The sequence below is a fragment of the Phoca vitulina genome, unplaced genomic scaffold, assembly GCF_004348235.1.
Source record: "Phoca vitulina isolate PV1807 unplaced genomic scaffold, GSC_HSeal_1.0 scaffold78, whole genome shotgun sequence".
NCBI classification, from domain to species: domain Eukaryota; kingdom Metazoa; phylum Chordata; class Mammalia; order Carnivora; family Phocidae; genus Phoca; species Phoca vitulina.
In genome coordinates, this window is record NW_022589781.1 from 1,124,637 (window position 1) to 1,146,266 (window position 21,630).

The 21,630-nt window shown below is 41.2% G+C and overlaps 1 protein-coding gene across 1 annotated transcript in view; it reads right to left on the reverse strand.

The window, feature by feature from the left end:
• The window catches only part of DNAH14 (dynein axonemal heavy chain 14), a 354,473-nt gene that overhangs the window by 81,940 nt on the left and 250,903 nt on the right, over nt 1–21,630 (reverse strand). The window contains exons 59-65 of the mRNA XM_032393957.1: nt 20,266–20,374; nt 19,610–19,735; nt 17,666–17,760; nt 14,570–14,729; nt 11,045–11,176; nt 10,297–10,392; nt 764–904 (exon numbers count right to left, since the gene is read on the reverse strand). Coding sequence (XP_032249848.1) covers nt 764–904; nt 10,297–10,392; nt 11,045–11,176; nt 14,570–14,729; nt 17,666–17,760; nt 19,610–19,735; nt 20,266–20,374 — 859 coding nt within the window. The remainder of the gene's footprint in view (nt 1–763; nt 905–10,296; nt 10,393–11,044; nt 11,177–14,569; nt 14,730–17,665; nt 17,761–19,609; nt 19,736–20,265; nt 20,375–21,630) is intronic.

The following is a 21,630-nucleotide window of genomic DNA, read 5'->3' on the forward strand; positions in this document are numbered from 1 at the left end:
CATGCTGTGTTTGCATTAAAATTAGTATTGGATAATATTAGAAAACAAACAGTTTTCTAAGGGGAACATGAGTCCTATTCTTGGATTTGTCAACAGTGTTACATTTGTTAGCACCAATAGCCACGTCAAGTCCTCTGAGTCATAAAGCAGGATAATTTTAAAATAACAATTCATTATATTATTAATGGGGTTCCATAATACTAGTTACCGATATTTATTAAATCCTTCCATGTCTAACAGGAATTTTACTTTGAAAATCTCATTTGACGCTTTCAATATCCTATTAAGTAAAAGCCATTTTAAGACCAGAAAGTTGAAACTTAGAGAAGATCAGCAGAAATTTAAAAAAAGAGATAAAAGAGGTCTGAGGATTGACAGAGAAGAATAAAATGTTCTTCTTCCTTATGACATCTCATCCCCTTTAGCCACTCTTGGTTTATGCATTTGGCTTGGGTTGTCCCTGTGCTCAACAGGGAAAGCTTACTGACAGTTTACCGTGGACCTCATCAGACTGGAGAACTGCGGTCTGGGGAGCAAGAGAAAGTCAGGTTGGATCCTTGTAGTCTGTTGCCTCTGGGTTAAGACACTTGACCAGAACTCCTTTATTTTTATCACGAGTGCCTACTGATCTCAGTAAAAAACAACTGGATGATAAGATAGTTTTAGGGGGTACATAATACAACCTTGGGTGAAATAGCATCTTGGGGCTTGTCAAGCCCGGGAGAAATTACTGAAGGAGATACAGAGCCAAAGAGAGTCATGCCTTCTCATCCTCCAGCGTGGTTAGTAGGATAGATGCACACTGCAGGCGCTTGGTGGCCAGTTTTCTTTTGTTGGCTAAGAGTTGTTTTTCAGCAACTACGTCTTTGTAGGCTGCTTGCAAAAACAGCAGATGTTCTTCAACCTGAAAGACAATTCATTCATTATTGAGACACACTACTACTCTCATTTTGCCTCAAGAGTTTAATTGTCACTTATATAAATACAGTGCATGGCCACTTCATTTTCACATCCTGGAAAATCTTCCTGGAGAGATGGGCTATGTTAACAATAAAAATGTAGTCAGTAAATAAATGATTCCTTGATACTCCAGTTTGTTTTTAAAATGCCACTTTCCTCAACAGGCTTTCGTACAAGCTCAGCATTTGAAGATTCATCATTTTCTGATTTCTTTTTCACACAGAGAATGTTATATCCGGTTTCCTTCTCCAAGAAAATGACTGAACTTTCTCATTCCAGATACACTGACCAGCCCGGAGGAACTAATGGGGTTTTGAAGTGAGGCTGGTAGGATAAAGGGGCCTTAAACTATGCCTGGGCTGTTGGGGGAAAGGTATCGTCATGAATAGCTGACAAAATGATATTCTTAAATTAGCACTTATCTTGATAATGCCTTTGCTCAAAAGCATTTGGTGAATTTCTATAGAAATGATCACCCACAGATATGGCCCGAAGTTTTGGCTCCATCAATAAAAGCCTCCCTGATCCGACCCCAACCTCCCTCCCCAGTGTCGTCTCCTTTCCAATATTACCCTCTAGCCAGACTGCTTTCTTCCGCATTTTGTCCACACTTCTTAAATGTTCTTGCCTCTGGGGTTTGGCTCACATCCTTCCCTTACCCTGAAATCATTCCTTAAAGGGATGTAGATCCGAGGCATTCTTTAAAATTCATATTACATTCTAGCTGTCACGAAGCCTCAGTCCTGTCACATCCACACTGACGTACTGTTTATAACAGTCGTGAGAAGTAATTATTAATTGCCTGATATTATCTCTTGGGTTGTGCCTTATTATCTTTATATTATCCTTATATTGCTATTTATATTTTATATTTATATTTTTGAAAGATGTTTGTGTCTTCTCAAAATCTTTGAAGACAGTGTTTAGCATAGAGACTTGAACACAGTATGTTCATGAAATCATATGTACAAAATTGTGCTTACTGAACGCAGTTTCTAATTTATAATTCCCCCTCCTATTCTAAAGATGTTATCCTGGTGAAAATACCTAATTAAAAAAATATATATACACATTAGCTACTTTTGGCATGATTACTCTAACGATTTATTTATTCCTGGTTCACCCATAATAATTACTCAGTTGTTTCTACTCTAATATAAAATGCTGTTTTTGTTTGCTTGCTCATGCCCTCTGATTTGATTATTCTGAGAAAATGTTCTTGCTACTCATGACCTAGTGAGCTATATAAATATTCAAGTGTAGGATTTACCGATTCAATTAAACACAATGAAATTCCTTTTTCTTTTTTTTGCTTTGTATTGTCATTTGATTTCTTTTAGTTCCAGTGTAGTTAATGTACAGTGTTATACTGGTTTCAGGTGTACAATATAGTGACTCAACAATCTATACATTGCTCAGTGCTCCTCACAAGCACACTCCTTAATCCTCATCCCCTATTCCCCCACTCCCCTACCCACCTCCTCTTTGGTGACCATCAGTGTGTTCTCTAGAGTTAACAGTCTGTTTTTTTGGCTTTTTCTTTGTTCGTTTGTTTTGTTTCTCAAATTCCACATATGAATGAGATCATATGGCATTGATCTTTCTCTGGCTGATTTCGCTTAGCATAATACCCTCTAGTTCCATCCACGTTGCTGCAAATGGCAAGATTTCATTTTTTATGGCTGAGTAATATTTTATAGTATATATACCACATCTTCTTTATCCATTCATCAGTCGATGGACACTTGGGCCGCTTCCATATCTTGGCTATTGTAGATAACGCTGCTATAAACATCGGGGTTCATGTATGTTTTCCAGTTAGTGTTTTCACATTCTTTGGGTAAATAACCAGTAGTGGAATTACTGATCATATGGCAGTGATCAGTACCACTGATCCATACTGTTGTCCACAATGGCTGCACCCAGTTTGCATTCCCACCAACAGAGCATGAGGGTTCCCCTCTCTCCACATCCTCGCCAACACCTGTTGTTTCTTGTGTTTTTGATTTTGGCCATCCTGACAAGTGTGAGGTGTTACTGTGGTTTTGATTTGCATTTCCCTGATGATGAGTTGTCGACCTCTGAGAGTCGTGGACCTGGGGTGGCGAAGGAACTGAGGAAAAAAGACGACAGTAGAACAAGGCACAGGGGACCCCGAGCAATCAGCCCCAGGTGCCGAGGTTTATTTTCCATAATCTTATATACCTTCTACAGCGATATAGATCTATAATGATTTACATCAGGGGCTTAGTAAGGCACATTCTTCCATGTACATAGGATTAGTCCAGCGAGTATGATAACAATCTTTAAAGCAGGACAAGGGAACAAAGAGGGGAGGAGTGCACAGTGTGCTGTTTACAGGACAAGGGAACAAAGAGGGGAGGAGTGCACAGTGTGCTGTTTACAGCTGGCTTCCTACCTACAAAACATCCTCTGCTGCGTACTTTAGAACAGACCACACACGTCCCAAGGGCTGTGGGAAACAGAACACCCCAGCAACCACTGGTGCATGTTTGTTCAGACTCCGAGATCTCTGAGAAAACTGGAGATTGCAGGGTTAAAAATAACCCAAAAGGATCAGAGTGAAACGCCCTTGGGACGTGTGTGGTCAGTTCTAAAGTACGCAGCAGAGGATGTTTTGTAGGTAGGAAGCCAGCTGTAAACAGCACACTGTGCACTCCTCCCCTCTTTGTTCCCTTGTCCTGTAAACAGCACACTGTGCACTCCTCCCCTCTTTGTTCCCTTGTCCTGCTTTAAAGATTGTTATCATACTCGCTGGACTAATCCTATGTACATGGAAGAATGTGCCTTACTAAGCCCCTGATGTAAATCATTATAGATCTATATCGCTGTAGAAGGTATATAAGATTATGGAAAATAAACCTCGGCACCTCAGGCTGATTGCTCGGGGTCCCCTGTGCCTCGCTCTACCGTCGTCTTTTTTCCTTAGTTCCTTCGCCGCCCCAGGTCCACAACTCTCCGAGGTCGACAATGAGTGATGCTGAACATCTTTTCATGTAAACCCATGAAATTTCCTTTTATGATAGGCACTATGTTCCCCAAAGGAACATTTTTAATGAATGCTCATGTGATATCATATGTTGTGGCATTATTTATTTCCCCTAAAGTTCCCTAGATTTTTTGGAAATATTTTTTATATTAGGGCCCAGGTGAATAAAAGACCTATTTTTTTAAAAATGGGAGGCGGTACATAACTGAGTGAGAAGAAAATCTCAATGAAGGGCTTCAAACCAGCGGAGTTAACTACTACAGTCACTTTTAAAACACTAAGTGTATCCATTAACATTTTATATACATTTCAAATACACTTTTTTGAGTTCAATGAGTTAAAATATTAGAAACTTCTCGTGAAGGCCCTGGTTGCGAGCTGGAAGGGAACGTAGCCTATTAATAAGTACGGTTCTGACTGAAATTTAGAGTTTACTTTATTCTGTCCTACCACTTGATAATAGGAAAAACAAATGGACAATATTATAAATAAGAATTTGTTGGGTAAATGAATGAAAATACAAAAAGTACACAAAAAAATCATGAATATCAGGAGAACTGGAGTAAATACCAAAATCGAACATACCAAGCATGAAAGAATATGTAATAGGGAGCTCTTGTCCAAGATGGTGACGGAGGAGGCATCTGAACTCACCTGCGCCTGCGGATGCACCAAACCTACAGCTACGCATGGAAAAATTCCCCATGAAAGAAATCCAGAAACTAGCTGAGCAACTCCGACACTCTGGGCCAATGAAGAGTCCTCACATCCCAACAGGAAAGGCTGAGACACACTCTCACCATAATCCTCACCCCTGGCACAGTGACACAAACAGGAGAATTCACAACTCCAGCTTCCCCCTGAGGGCAAAGGTTTTGAACCCAACCTCTAGTGTCTCAACTTTTAAGAGTGAAAGCCAAGAGTGCTTGCATCCCGACTGGAGCAAATACTTTCTAACTGGCTCCCCCCACCCCCCCGCCTCAGCACCCCAGGGCTCAGCATAGAGGAGGCAGATAGAAATGCCTGTCTCCCAGCTATTTGAAAGAGGCTGCGGCCTGCGGGTCAGGCTTCTAGTTTAGCACACGTTTAGGGGTTGACTGTGATCCTCCCCAGGGACCTGGGAGGCTGGTAGGTGCCCCGGCATTGGTGGCGGTGGTCCAGAGGTAAATATTTGGGTAAATAACCAGTAGTGGAATTACTGATAATTGAGCACCTGTCTCTGGTGGCTTGCGTTTGTGGGTCCCATAGAACTACAGCAAACCAAGAAACGGTTCTTAACTGGCTCAGTGCTGAGGGCTCAGACAGAAACACCCATCTCCCAATCTGTCCCTGAAAAAAACTACTTACACAGGATTCCAGGGAGCCTGATCTAGGTGCTGACTCACATGCTCCCCTTTGGGACACTAATTCTGAATTCTGGGAGCCTCTAAGAACAAACAAGGCTGCCTGGGCACTGCCATGGTGTGGGAGACAAGCAGGAGCTCAGGCTGGACTGAGGAGGTTTTTATATCTTACACAAGACCATTCTGTCAGGATAGGGAGAGGTGGTTATTTTATCAAATGCACAGAGATCAACACAGAGAGTCAAGGAAAATAAAGAAACAGAATTATCTATTCCAAACCACAGAAAAATAAAATAACTGACCTGAAAAATAAAACTATAGACTAATATCCTTGATGAATATAGATGCAAAAATTCTCAACAAAATACCAGCAAACTGAATTCAAGAACACATTAAAAGAGGGGCGCCTGTGTGGTTCAGTCAGTTAAGAACACTTTAAAAGAGTTGTACACCATGACCATGTAGGATTTATCCCTGGGACGGAAGGATGGTTTAACATATGCAAATCAATAAATATGTTACATCATATTAAGAGAATGATAAAAGTCACATGATCATCAAAATAAATGCAGAAAAAGCATCTGACAGAATACAATATCTTTCATGATAAAAAACATCAACAGATTGGGTATAGAAGGAACAAACCTTAAGATAATAAAGGGCAGTTAATACAAACCCATAGCTAACATTATACTCCACGGTGAAAAACTGAGAGTTTTTCCTCTAAGATCAGGAACAGGATAAGGATGCCCACTCTCATCATCCTTACTCACTATAGTATTGGAAGTCCTGATTAGAGCAATCAGGCAAGACAAAGAAATAAACAGCACCCAAATCAGAAAGAAATTAAGTAAAAGTGTCACTATCTGCAGATGACATGCTTTTGCATATAGAAAATCCCAAAGACTCAACCAAAAAACTGTTAGAACTAATCAACAATATTAGTGAAGTTGCAGGATATAAGATCAATATCCAGAAATCAGTAGCATTTCTATACAATAATAAAAACAGTATGGTACCGCCATAAAATAGACACACAGACTAATGGAACAGAATAGAGAGCCCAGGATCAAATCCTGGCATATATGGTCAACTAATATTCAACAAAGGGACCCAAGACAACCCAACGGGGAAAGGAGAGTCTCTTCAACAAAAGGTGCGGGGAAAACATGCAGAACAATGGAAACGGACTCCTACCTTACACCACTCACACAAATTAACTCAAAATAAATCAAAATACCATAAAACTGATACCATAAAACTCCTAGTAGAAAATGTAGGGAAGAAACTGCTTGATATTGGTCTTGGTGATGATTTTTTGGATATAACACCAAAAGCATAAACAACAAAAGCAAAAATCACCAATTGGGAGTACATCAAACTTCAAAGTTTCTGCAGAGCAAAATAAACAATTAACAAAATGAAAGGGAAGAAAATGAAAGGGTAACCTACAAAATGGGAGAACAGTTTTGTAAAACAGTTGGATAAGAGGCTAATATCCAAAATATATAAAGAACTTCCACAACTCTAACAAAAAACCAAACCATTTGATTAAAAAATGAGCAGACGATGGAGCACCTGGGTGGCTCAGTTGGTTAAGTGTCCGACTCTTGATTTAGGCTCGGGTCATGATCTCAGGGTTGTGGAATGGAGGCCCACATCAGGCTCTGTGCTTGGCGAAAAGTCTGCTTGGGATTCTCTCTCCCTTTCCCTCTGCCCCTCCCCCCACCCATGCGTGCTCTCTCTCTAAATAAATAAATAAATAATAAACCTTTAAAAAAATGAGCAGAGGAACTAAACATTTTTCCAAAGAAGACATACAGATGGCCAACAGACATGAAAAGATACTCAACATCACTGATCATCAGAGATGATTCAAATTAAAACCAGAGATATCACCTTACACCTGTTAGAACAGGTATCATCAAAAAAACAAAAGATAACAAATTTTGTGGCCCCATACAAATTTTAGGATTGTTTGTCCTATTTCTGTGCAAAATGCCTTGGAATTTTGATGGAGATTGCTTTTAATCTGTAGCTTGCTTTGGGTAGTATAGACATTTTACAATATTAACTCTTCCTAGCCACGTGCACGGACTCTTTTTCCATTCATTTGTGTCTTATTCCTTTTCTTTCATCAATGTCTTACAGTTTTCAGAGTACAGGTCTTTCACCTCCTTGATTAAATTTATTCTTAGGCATTTTATTCTTTTTGACACAATTGTCAATGTGATTGTTTTCTTGATTTCTTTTTCAGATAGTTTGTTGTTGGTGTATAGAAACACAAGTGATTTTTGTATATTGATTTTGCATTTTGCAACTTTACTGGCTTTGGTTATTCTACCAGTGTTTTTGGTGGAATCTTTAGGAATCTAAGTTAATGGTTTGTTAACGTTGGTGATCTTTTCGAAGAACCAACTTTTGGTTTCACTGATTTTCTCTTGTCTTTTGATTCTTTATTTTGTTTACCTCTGCTCTAATATTTATTATTTCTTTCCATCAGCTATATTTGGGGTTTAGTTTGTTCTTTTTCTAGTTCCTTAATGTACAAAGTGAGGTTGTTGATTTGAGATCTTTCTTCTCTTTAATGTAGCAATTTATAGCTATGAATGTCCCTCTGAGCACTGCTTTTGCTACATGCCATAAGTTTAGACACATTGTGCTCTGTTTTCATTTGTCTCTAAGTATTTTTGACCTTACCTTATGATTTCTTCTTTGACCCATTGATTGCTTTGGAGTTTATTGTTTGATCTTCATGTATTTGTGAATTTTCCAGTTTTCCTCTGTTCTTGGTTTCGAACTTCATTCCATGTGGTCAGAGAAGATACTTTATAGGATATCTGCCTTTAAGCATCCATGAAGACCCTTTCTGTATGTTCTGCTGTTGGGTGGAGTGTTCTGTAGTGTCTGTAGGTTTCACTGGTTCTCTGTGCTCTTCATTCCTCTCTTTCCTTATCTGCTGTCTGGTTGTTCTATCTCAGACCTTTGAAAGCTCTGATTTTTGCTTGTTTAGGCTTTTGAGTTTATTTTTAGTTGACTTTTAGTGACTAAGAATTTCCTGAAAACCGGGCACATCATCCAGGTTTTTAAATTTATTTACATAGAATTTCTAATAATTATTGAAAAACAACAAATGGACATTTCCATTAAATTAAAAATTACAGGTGAGCCTTGAACAACACAGGGGTTAGGGGTGCCAACCCCCCATGCAGCTGAAAATCCACATATAACTTTTGACTCCCCAAAATTTATTTACTAATAGCCTGCTATTGAGTATTACTGATAACACAAAGCGTATTTTATATGTTGCATATACTATGTATTATATACTTATATATAGTATAAGAATATACTATATTCTTATCATAAAGCAAGGTAGAAACAAGAAAATGTCATTAAGAAAATCATAAGGCAGAGAAAATACATTTACAGTGGTGTGCTGTATTTACTGAAAACAATCCAGGTAGAAGCGGACTTGCTGTTCTAGCCTGTGTTGTTCAAAGGTCAACTGTATTTCTTCTCAAACTCCCTGTTTACCAAGTTGTATAATGTGTAATTTTTTTCTTTAAATTATGAAGCAAACTTTTTCCTTTCCTGGGTCTGCTCCTTTCATTAACTTGTGTGTGGGACAGAAACAGGCTGATGGAGCCATGCCAGTTGTTAAAATACTGAACTATTTCTGCAGTGGTTGCTATGTGGTCCTGTGCCATGCCCTGGAGAGCACCCCCAGCCCTGCCACTGCCTGCCCCGGCCCTCTCCCCACTATTCCGTCTTCGCAGGTGGCCTCCAAGACCCCACGCTGCTCTATGACTGGTTGGCATCTGGGCCACACCAGCTGCTGGATGGTTTGCATATCACTCATGCAGAGAAGTGTTTTTAGTGGAGCAGGTAAGTGATTTTGAGTTAGACAGGCCTGGGTTAGAGCGAGGGCACCACTTAGAGGTTCAAGGTGTTGGACAAATTTACTGAATCTTTGACTTTAGTTTTCTCCCTTGGAAACATCTCCTTCTGAAAGCTGACTTGAGGATAGACTTCGAAAGACTGTATAAAGCCTCCATGTGGCACTTGGAACACAGTATATGCTCCATAAATGTTAGCTACTAAGCAACACATCTCTAAATATGACTGTATACGTACATCGTAAGTGGCAACAAAGAATTAGCAATAAAATGATATATCAATATAAAATACATTCAGTAAAAATTTGTTAATTTTCTCCAAAAATGTCCAATACTCTTTATATAGCTGAGTTTGCAAGAAATGCCTAGGGGGCAGGCAGGTGACATAAATATTTGAAGTGAGTTGGGGGCTTCTTATAGCCAAGTGAGAGTGCCAGCCCATGGCTGCCAGATCTTCTGAATTTTCAAGTGAAGACCGAAATTCAAATTTTAAGTGAAATCCCCACATTTTACAATGTGGATAGCTACATCAGAATGGGGGCGGGGGTAGGGAGAGAGACCATCCATGCAAACACAAGACACCAAGAAGCTGGGCTGCATTTCCCTGCTGGGTCACCCCCTCTCAGAATGCCTGTGTGCGGGCTGGCGACCTCGCTCTCATAATGATATCCCTGTTTTAACTTCATACCGAGAGGTTTAAGAAATAACCATGTCTCCACAAAACAACAGAGTAATTGATACAAACAGGTTAAGGACAGTTTTTTAAGATCACAGATTGATATTGGGTAAGCCTTTGGTAGAAAGAAGTCACAAAGCTCTCCTGGGAGAAATCTGGTGAAATGGTAAATTAATATATTAATGACACGGTAATAATTAGCATTATTGAGTGTTTTATTATGTGGAAGTCACCTTTACATATAGTCCCTGTATTATTTACTCAATCACAGTCTCTTCACTACCTTTATTATTATCCTAATTTTATCCTAAACTGATAAAACTCTACTGAGGTAATGACCTTTTCTTGGTGTTTCTGACTACTTCACAGAAAGCTGTTGCAAGCTTAACAAGCAAACAAATGTCTTACCAGCTGCAAACCTCTTTGTTTCTTGGCCAACCTTTGTTGTGCAATTTTGAGGACATTTTGAGCTTCAGCTACTTGGATTTGCTTAGGGCCCACCACCTAAAAAAGAATGCCACGACATTTAAGTGTTAAAAAATGTCAAGTTCACTGTTAAAAATGTCCCTTATGTTTGAAAGACATTTGTTAAGTGTCAATTCTTACAATCGGCTTTCCTAGAATTATGTGTACAAGAGGGATATCCAGGGGCGCCTGGGTGGCTCAGTCGTTAAGCGTCTGCCTTCAGCTCAGGTCATGGTCCCAGGGTCCTGGGATCGAGCCCCACATCGGGCTCCCTGCTGGAAGCCTGCTTCTCCCTCTCCCACTCTCCCTGCTTGTGTTCCCTCTCTCACTGTGTCTCTGTCAAATAAATAAATAAAATCTTTAAAAAAAAAAAAAAAGAGGGATACCCAGTAGTTTAATATGGTGAAACATGAAAACCGGCAAATAAAACAAGAGCATAGTTGCCATAAATAAAATAAAATAATAAAAAATAAAAATAAAAAATATAAATATTTATTTATAAAATAAAAAGATAATAATAAAAATAAAATAAATAAAATAGATATCTGTTAGCGTAGTAACTTTGATTAAAGTGGTTTTCACTAGGAGAATTATTTTCAGCAGTTCACGTACGCCTTGTGAAGTGCACATTATCTCTGGGGCTCTCGTGTGACTTCTGGGCTGTTACCGACACTCGGGGGACAGAGCGTACCTTCTGTACTTCGTGGTAGTTATTCAAAGCTATGACCCACTGGCACATAGAGCAACAGGCAACAGAAATGAGAGCAATCTTGTTTGGGTTGAAATCAGGTAAGATTAAAATTTTTTTCAGCTTCGTGAAAACCTAGAGATAACACAATTCGTGTATTACAAGAAAATGAAATGTTACTGACCCAAAGTTTTTCCCAGTCCACATTAAAATAAACTTGTATTTCCTATGAGAAATACTCCACTACCCTTCATGCGTAGACCCAGAGCCACAGCTGGGAACACGGCGTCTCTGGCAGCAGAGGAGGGAAGCCATCTTGTTACTGCCATTGTTGGCCCAGTGGCTTTGCTGGAATTTCACCAAAGGGCCTTCATTGTAAAACAAAGAGTGAGCAGGTGGACTTTGTGGACTTGGTGGGCAAGGTGGTCTGCCGTCTCCCTCTTGCGCACCTGAGGTGTGAACAGACGGACACCGTCCCCCACCTTCTATCCCCAAGGGGCATATCGGCAGGGCAGTCCCTAGTCACAGGGCTGTGTCATCAGTGGTGGAGGCAGGGAGGCCCGGGCATGCGGGGGTCCCCGAGGACACTCTGGCTTACTTGTGCCACAGGCCCACACACCCACCTCATCTACATAGACAACTTTGTTTCCAGTTGGGTATATATTATTTCTCATCTACTTTGGGGAGCCATAATCAAAATAAAATCTTTCTCAGACTGAGATTCCTTTTCTCTTCCTTTCCAACCAGGCATTTGCTCTCTTGCCTGGTAGGACAGAACCATTTTGCTGAATAATTTAGATGGCAGGTGGTCCATTATCAACTTATTATTGGTGTTTTCATTACTACTTAAAATACTGTTATGCTTTTAATAATTTCTTTAGATGAGCTATTATTGTAGCTTGAAAGATCTATTTAAACAAAACCACAGGGAATCATTTTTGCTAAGAATGCTTCAAAGAGTGAGTAGTTGTTACATTAAGTCAGGAATAATATGGATGTCACCATTAACATTCTGCTAAAAAAGTCACTTTGTTCATATATTACCCTGTATTTCCTAATAGCACAGATCATCATTGTAAGTAATTAATTGTCTTATTAGCTGTTTGATGTCTGACTTCCCTATTACAATGTCAACTTCATAACATGAAGGAAGGAGTTGATCTTGTAAGCTATCGTCATGTTTCATGATGTCCCTTGGAAGGTTATTGAATGAATCAAGGACAGTGCCACGTATGCATCTACAAATCTACCTGCTGCCCCCGCACAGAGCTCTCAGCCCAGCTCCTGCTGGTTTGGATATTCCTCTAGCCTCTACACATTATCCAGTTCTATTCATTTTCTGTGAGCATTGTGACAAACTACCACAAACTGGGTGACCGAAAACAACAGCAATTGAGATTTGGGCCCCCCAAGTTCCCAGTCCATGGTGGGCATGGACTGCTTGAGATTCTCTCTCTCCTTCTGCCCCTCCCCTACCCCCCCAAAAAATAAAAATAAATAAGAATATACAATGACGAGGGTGCCTGAGTGGCTCAGTCATTATGTGTCTGCCTTCGGCTCAGGTCATGATCCCAGGGTCCTGGGATTGAGCCCCACATCGGGTTCCCTGCTCTGGCGGGAAGCCTGCTTTTCCCTCTCCCACTCACCCTGCTTGTGTTCCCTCTCTTGCCATATCTCTCTCTGTCAAATAAATAAATAAAATCTTTAAAAAAAAAAGAATATACAATGATGAAAGGACAATCTCTACAATAAATGGTATTGGGAAAACTTGACAGTCACACGCAAAAGAATCAAGCTGGACCCCATCTCACATCACACACAGAAATAACTCAAAATGGATTAAAGACTTGGATATAGACCTGAAGCCATAAAACTCCTAGAAGAAAACACAGGTGGTGAGCTCCTTGACATTGATTTTGGCAATGATTTTGGATTTGAAACCAAAAGGAAAGGAAACAAAAGCAAAAATAAATAAATAGGACATCAAACTAAAAAGCTTCTACACAGTAAAGGATCTATCAGCAAAATGAAAAGGCAACATACAGAATGGGAAAAAATATTTGCAAACCATATGTATGATGGTATATATCTAACATATATAAAGAACTCCTATCACTCAATAGCAAAACAAACAAGCAAAACACACCCCAAACAAAAACAAAACAAAACACCCCAAAACCCAATCTGATTAAAAAATGGGCAGAAGATCTGAATAGACATTTTTCCAAAGAAGATGTTGAGATGGCCAACAGGAGCATGAAAACGGGCTCAATGTTACACATCATCAGGGAAATGGAAGCCAAAACCACAGTGAGATATCACCTTGCAGCTGTCAGAATGGCTAGGATCAGAAAGACAAGAGACAACAGGTGTTGGCGAGGATGTGGAGAAAAAGGAACCCTTGTGCACTGTTGGTGGGATTATATATTGGTGCAGCCATCATGTAAGAAAGTATGGGGGCTCCTCAATTAAATTAAAAATGGAACTACCATTGATCCAGCACTTCTACTTCTGGGTATGCATCCAAAAGAAACAAAAGCACTAACTTGAAAAGATATATGTATTCCTATGTTCATTAAAGTATTATTTACAACAGCTAAGACATGGGAGCAAACTAAGTGTCCACTGATGGATGAGTGGATAAAGAAAAAATACACACACACACACACACACACAATGCAACATTACTCAGCCATAAAAAAGAAGGAAATCCTCCCAGTTGTGACAACATGGATGGGCCTTGAGGCCATTACGCTAAGTGAAATAAGTCAGAGAAAGATGACACCACTTATCTGTGGAATCTAAAACAAAAACCTGAACTCATAGATACAGAGAACAGATTGATGGTTGTCAGAGATGGGAGGGTTAGGAATGGTGAAGGGGGTCAAAAGGTTCAAACTTCCAGTTATAAAATAAGTCCTGGGGATGGAATGTACAGCATGATGACTATAGTTAAAAATATCGTATTGTGTATTTGAAGGTTGTTATGGAGTAGATCTTAAAAGTTATCATCATAAGAAAAAATATTTGTAACTGTGTAGGGATGGATGATAACTAGGCTTACGATGGCCATCATTTCACAATATATACAGATACCGAGTCATTATATTGTACACCTGAAATTAATGTTATATACCAATTATATCTGAATTTTAAGACATTTCAAACACTTTTATCCACTCCTTGCAGTTTCTTAGTGTAATGAATTTCACCATTAGAGATTCATTCATTTAGGTTAATCTTTGTTCTCTTTTACAGTCTACTTTAGTCTACCCTCTGTTGGCCTATTCTCTCATTAAAGAGATTCTGAGACAGGGCCTTCCCTGATGTGGGTGACACACTGCTTTCCTCGGCACGCCTAACAAACCTGCCACGTCTGGTTGTGGAGCTTACTCTCTCATCTTTTAACGTGCACCATTGACTTTCCATTCTAATGCACAATGCCAATTTTAACACTTCTGTTGGACTCCTATAGGCTATGAGCATGGAATGCATCAGTTATGCGTTAATTAGGAGTCGGCTTTTTACCTTCTCGGGGATGCTGTCCTTGTCAAGGTTAACCAGTTTTTTCAGGAAACCAGTTTCTGAAAGAAGCAACTTCGCTGAAGCCCAGTTAGGTTTCTTCTGCAGAAGAATGCAGACTGCATTCATGACGGTCAGCACGAGGAAGGGAGGCCGTGTGTACACTCTGCAATAGTGGTGGAAACCTCATCAGCCTCACAGCTGGTGTCAAATGCGCCCTGAAACCGTCTCGGAAGACAATATACACAGGTGTTGAACAGGCATTTTCGTGAGGGTAACTACTTAGCTATGGCAGTTTGGGGTATTTTTAAACATCTGGGTATGTTTAATATATGGGTATCTCTGCTTTAGGAAGATGACATGCATGAAACTTAAATATGAACAACAGCTAAGTTAGAGGTTAATTCTTTTCATTATGAAAGTACTCACTGCAGAGTTCTTTAAAGCAGGAACCCTCATGTTTTATCCCAGTGCGGAGGTGCTAATGACTACTTGACAGACACAACTGTGCCACTCCCCTTAAAACGTCCTCTGACTTTTCTCCTCCCTGACCTAAAACTCCTCCATAAAATCACAGATACAGCAGAGTGTGGGAGGGAGGGCGGGCGGGCGGCCGGGGACGGGTCTCTTGGGTGTGATTATCTGAACACTGGAAGCTTCTTCTCTGTGTCCTCATCAGCTGACATACCATTGCACTGCTAATGAGAAGGTCAAACTCTGGAAAACCAGGGGGTCAGAAGAACAGTCACAAGAAGTAAGTTTCGGTGAAAGGCCACGAGGGTGGTGGTTGCTATGCAACAGCATTTGGGACTTGGGAACAAAAGGGATGGGTCCATCCATGGTAATGAGTCTCCCCCAAATGAAACCATACAGACTTCCCAAAAGAAGGCAGGCAATGGGGCCAACTTTACGTGCACAACACTATCTACAGGGGTTACCAAGAAGGTCCCCCTGCCTTAATTTCACCATTAGAGATTCATTCATTTAGGTTAATCTTTGTTCTCTTTTACAGTCTACTTTTAAAACACAGATATTTTTCAGGACCAAATAATTAAATCATTAACACTTTGTTTAGAACTAATTTATTAGATGGCTTTTCTGAAATTATCAGTATGGTTTTTGAAAGTATATGAAATAAGGAGAAAGGTTGTAACAGAGGAACTAGGAAAAGAGAGATAAGGTCCACAGGGGAGAAAGGAGAGCTCCAGAAACAAGCTTTTCTTCCATTTTGCCTACATTTGACTCTTTCTAAAGCAAACATAATGGGAATATAGTCAAATTAAGATAAAGTATATTATCTATAATTTTTTAATGTAAATTAAAGGGAAAAGAGATTCAATTGACTATATAGTCCCACCTACATGTCACTTTCCAGAAACAAATACCTGATTCAAAGCAAGACCTACCTACCCTGGAAATCTGCTTTAAAGGCCTAATTACTCCACAGGAGTCCTTTGGTTTAGACATTTATTGGTTTGCTCCAATCTGTATTTTCTACTATCTCCCTCCTTCTTCTAGCAGCTAATGCTGCTAATCCTGTGATGGGGAAATCCTCTGCACTTTGCCGCTGGAAATAGCAGCTAGGAAAGAGAACGGGCTGGACTGGGTATCTGCTGGATGTCTCTGCCACGCATCCTAACAATTCCTATCGTAAGGTGTCCCATTTCTCTGGCGGTGGAATCAAAGTAAAATGCACATTAGCAATATCGCAAGGGAGAATCCTAAAAAACAAACAAAAAAACCCCCAAGGCATATGGAGGGAATCCCTGGAAAGGCTAGGTTTTTTTAGCCAGGGAAGGGGAGTGGGCCTGCTTGATCCAAGGAAACCTCTTTGCATTGAAATAACTTGAGCCCTTGACAGAGTCTGTTCCAAGCACTTGACATGTTTTAACTCATCCAGTCCTCTGATCACCTGTTATCCCCGTTGCATAAAAGGGAAGCTGAGACACAGAGAGGCAATGCCCGGGTTCCGGCCTGGGAAGCTTGGAGCAGAGCCTGTGAGCTTACCCAGGTCACACACTGCCCTCAGAAATCAGGCTCACAGGCATTTGCGTTGACCCCTCTCTCGGGAATATCTGCCAGAGAAAAACTGAGAGAACAGAACTTCTGGAATGAAGGCACGAGGCACAGGGTGGTGATGCTGGGGCGGCATGGACACTGCCACTTCGCCCGTGGGGACCACGGCCACCCCCTCACGCTCATGGGCCACAGCCCCCCTGGCGTGGGAAGTTCCCCAGGCCCACAAAGCACACTTCTGCCTTCAGACTTTTGTGCTTTCCATGTCTCCTGCTTACAACACCCTTCCTGGAGACACCTTCCTGGTGCGCGTGCAAATCCGCTCAGTTCTCTGCTTCCATGCCACTGGCAACTGGTAACCCTCCCACCTCCACGGCCAGACTGGGGCCCAGGGCGCAGCGCACTCAGCGTCTCTGCTGCACGAATGTGTGAAAACGCATTCCGGTGAATGAGGTCAAACAGGAGAGAGAGGTCGAGAATCTGCTCTGTTCCTCTTGCTTGTCTCTCTCTCCATGTCTGCCCTTCATGTAGTTGAAGGAGCAGCTTCAGCACCGTGGCGCTCCCCGGAGAGGCACATTGATTAAAGACAGTTTGTTTGTCCTCTTCTCTTCTTGTCACCAGAGTTAAGCACGTGTGACAAATATCACCGTAGATTGGCCTACTTCTGCATCTTTAATAGGAAATACTACTTCCGGTAAATAATGGACAACTCAACACATCTGAGAGGTGACAGCAAAGTCTTCTTGTCTGTTGGGCCATGAATGCCAGTCGAGAGCATCTCACCCAGAGATTCAAACTAGAAACATCGGGATCAGGCTCTGGACCTTGGAGCGTCTCATTTCTTCTTGCGCGACATGCAGTTTGGTTGGCAGGAGCTTTCCTTTCTCGAGGCGACATAAGATACTGACGTGCCGTATGGCTGATGGTGCGACAATGCGGAGGACACACAGTATGTAACACGCATAAAGTCACCAAGATGGCTAAGAACGACTCAGTCTAAAAATAACAGAATACTTGGTCACTCTTGCCACGTGTTTATGTTTTATTTTGAGCTTCGCCAGCTCCAAACGAACTCAGGTGACCTACCTCAGCTCAGCGACGTCCGCTTTATCCAGGGCGCTCAGAGCCACGACAGCCTTTTCTAGAGCCGGTAGCACGCTTTTTACTTCATGGGCAGTTTCCTGCAACAAAGTTAGGGGCCCCCAAACGTGTATGAGTGCACAAGGTTGCACACCATACACTGATATATATATATTTAAAGATTTTATTTATTTATTTGACAGAGAGAGACACAGCAAGAGAGGGAACACAAGCAGGGGGAGTGGGAGAGGGAGAAGCAGGCTTCCCGCAGAGCAGGGAGCCCAATGTGGGGCTCGATCCCAGGACCCTGGGTTCATGACCTGAGCCGAAGGCAGACGCTTAACGACTGAGCCACCCAGGTGCCCACATTTTCATATTTTGAACTTGGAAAGTAGATTTGACCTTTTTAGGATGCGCGTTACTTACACTGCCGGGCATGTGTGCTGGAATCCTAAGGGCAGTGCCTTATTCCATCCCTGAGGAGAAGCTGTGTGTGGTTCTGGCCTTCTCCATCAGACTCGGTGGGCAGTAACAACAGCCTTTCAAGGGATGGTCCCAGGACAGGGGGTTACTGCTCAGCTAATGAAGTCTAAGCTTCAGAGCCCCCCTCAGTGGCCCAGGCCTACCCCCGGGCCCTGGAAGGAGCTCCGCCAATGTTGGCAGGGCCATGTGTCTTTGCTACGCTTGTAGAAGTTAGACACTGTAACTGTAATCAGGTTTCCTCTTGGGTCAGGTGTCGCTGGAATGGCCGGGGACATGTTTGGGGTCCGCACAGAGTCACCTGTCTGTATAATTAAATTACTGCAAGCTATCTCAATTAGGAATGCCTTGTAGAAATACTTTTGCTGTCCTCTGTTCTGGCTTTCTTGGGCAGGTGACATTAAGGCGCTCGGCCAGGGGATATATTGTAATAATTTATGCCATGGGGCCTAGCACCAGAGCTACGTGGGTAATGGAGGAGAAACAAGGTTTGCAACACACCGATCCAGAGTCTGGTCTGTGGAAAGTGCTTGCATGCACCAGATGTGTGAGACTGTAAGTGTAGGGTCAGGGTCTCGTTGATACCTACCCCGAATGGAAGTTCACTCCATCACAATCACACCAGATATCGCAGCGCACACTATTCTAAACGTACCAGACAGTGTCTGTTTTTTTTGGGTGGGAGTTACACAAAAACAAGCCAGCAGAATTCCTAAGTTTTGGGGTAATAGCTACTGCATTTAAAAAGATGTTTTGGAATATCTCAGTGAAATAAGTGAGAAATTAGAGGTTCCTTACATAGAGATGTGTGAAAGGTGCCTTATTTTATAATTTTAAAATCTTAATTTACAAATAATTAAGACAAAACTTTGTGGACTATAAAACAGAAGTGATTAAGTGTTAAAATCAATAGAGATTGTTTTGTTAGAGGAGCAAAATATGATGAAAATGTTCAGATTACCCCAAAAGCAATAATTTATTAAGAGGAAAAAAATACATTTAGGATAGAGGTAATGATCTGGCTCTTTTCTGTTTAATAATCCAATTCACAAAGAAGAAGGCATCATACAATCACATTGGAAAAAGTCAAGGTTCTGGCTGAGTTTGTAAAAACTATTGATATTAATGAAAATATAAATATCAGAAAACAACTCTATAAGGAAGACATTGGTAGAAAACCGGTTAGTGAATGCTCTCAATTCACACACATCTAAAAGTATTCACTGCCCAAGAAATCCTGAAATGCCAGTTTTGTTTATACCAATTGATGGCAACGTTAAAAATATTCATGACATTATCAGTGATGAGTTACGAAGTTGAAAGAAACTGTCCTCGACTATCAAAAATGAAAACCACATTTTTATCAACTAGGCTGAACATTCCACAGGAAATGATACTACAAATAATTCTCACACGAAGAAGTGGGGAATCATTTTGCAAATCTCCAAATAATTGTGATCGGTTATTTACCTGAGCATACTCTTCCACTATTCTTACTTCTTCGGCCAAAATTTCTTCATCCTGTTTAACAAGCATCTGGACCTTCTCCACCACTTGTGAATCTTTCTCCAGTTTTTCCATTAGGGCTTCCTTTTCCTAATGAGACACACGGTTCTTCTGAGAATGAATTTTAAGAGACACGCTATCTCTTCTTTAAAGAGAAATTCGTTTCAAGAAAAATTCATAAAGCTCATTTCATTATTATAAAATTTACCAAAATCATCCTGAAATGTATTTGTTGAACAGACTAAACTGGAAAGGATGAATACAGCCAATATCATGTCCTCTGACACACGTCGAGTTTTAGAACACGCTGCAGACTGCAAGCTACCACACGAGCTACATCAGGTTGATGTAACTAACAACGGCAGAATTATGCTAGGTGAGCTTTTACAACTAGTCGTGGGTCTGCTGTCACACTGAGTGCTTACACTGTGATGCTGTCACTATTGTTATTGTCTTACCCATTTTACAGATAAGAAAGTTGAGGCCAACAGGGCTACCTGCTGCATGCTAACAAAGCTGGAATCCTAATCCATGTTTGCCAACTATGAGAGCCTCTGCTTCCCAACACTGCTCTGTATTACACCATAAAATATTTAAACGAGATTTCAAACCAGATATACCTTTGTTTTTTGTTCTATCTGCGGGCCAAGAATCAAGAGATCCTCTTGCATATCCGTGACAAGAGTGGTTGCTTCCAGGATCTTGGATAGACCCATATAAAAATGATTCCTGAGGAGGGAAAAGTATTAAGAAGGCATAAGATGTAGTGAAATATCGGCAAGGCCAGATATACTGCAATCTTGTACTGGAAGACAACATGGTAAAGATGTCAATTCTCTGCCAAAATGATATACAGTTTAATGTGATGCCCCAAAATTGCAGTATGATTTTTCTTTTGTAGATACAGACAAGCTTCCTCTAAAATTTATATAGAAAGGCTGATTAAAACAATTTTGCAAAATAATAGAGTGGGTGGGACCTCTCTACCTGACTGTGAGACTGATTAGGTAGTGACAGTCGTCAGGACTAGGGTCTTGGCAGAGGGTCTGGCACGTCGGTCAACAGAACGGGACAGAGAAGCCGGAAACAAACCCACACAAGCACAGTCAACTAGCTTTTCACAAAGGTGCAAAAGTGATAGAGGAAGGAAATGTTTTCAACAAAGGGTGTGCAGCGACTGGTTATACAACACGAACCTGGACGTAAGCCTCATGCCTTACACAAAACTAAGTCAAAGTGGGCTGTGGAATGAAGGGTAAAAGATGGGACTATGCTGCTCTTAGAAGAATGCATAGGAGAAAGTCTCCAGGATCCAGGGCCACGTTCACAGACTTGACAAGAGAAGCATATCCGAGAAAGAAAAACAAATTTGACAAACTGGACTTCACCAAAATTAAAACAGAAACATTCTGTCCAGAGGATGACAAGTAACTGCTGGGATAAAATATCTGCAATCCATATATCGGACAGAGGACTCCTCTTTAGAACAGACAGCTCTCAAAGCTCGGCAAAGAGAAAAATCGAAAAATCCATTTAGAAAATGTGCCAATGCTACAGAGATGTTAAACCAAAAGGACGCCCAGGTGCAGAGTGGCCCATGGAGACACGTGCGATGTCCCGTGTGTTTGCAAGGACGCGCGGAAGCTGGATTCCTCAGACTCGGCCACTGTGGAGCACTGGCATTTTCTCTACAACCCGGCATACACTTACCGTATGACTCAACGATCACGCTCCTGGCATTTCTCCTAGACGTGTTCCTAGTAGCTCCATTCAGAACCGCTCTACCCTGAACGCAGCCCCAGCTCCTCCCACGGATGAGGGGTTGCACAAACCGTGGCACGTCCATACCGCGCGGTGCTTACAGAAAGGATCAAACTATCAGTACGGGTAATAGCTCGATGGAATTCCAAGGCGTTATGCTGCTTGAAGCCAATTTGGTTCCCGTGTAAGGGGGAGACAGAGACCAGATGGTGGCCGGAGCTGCT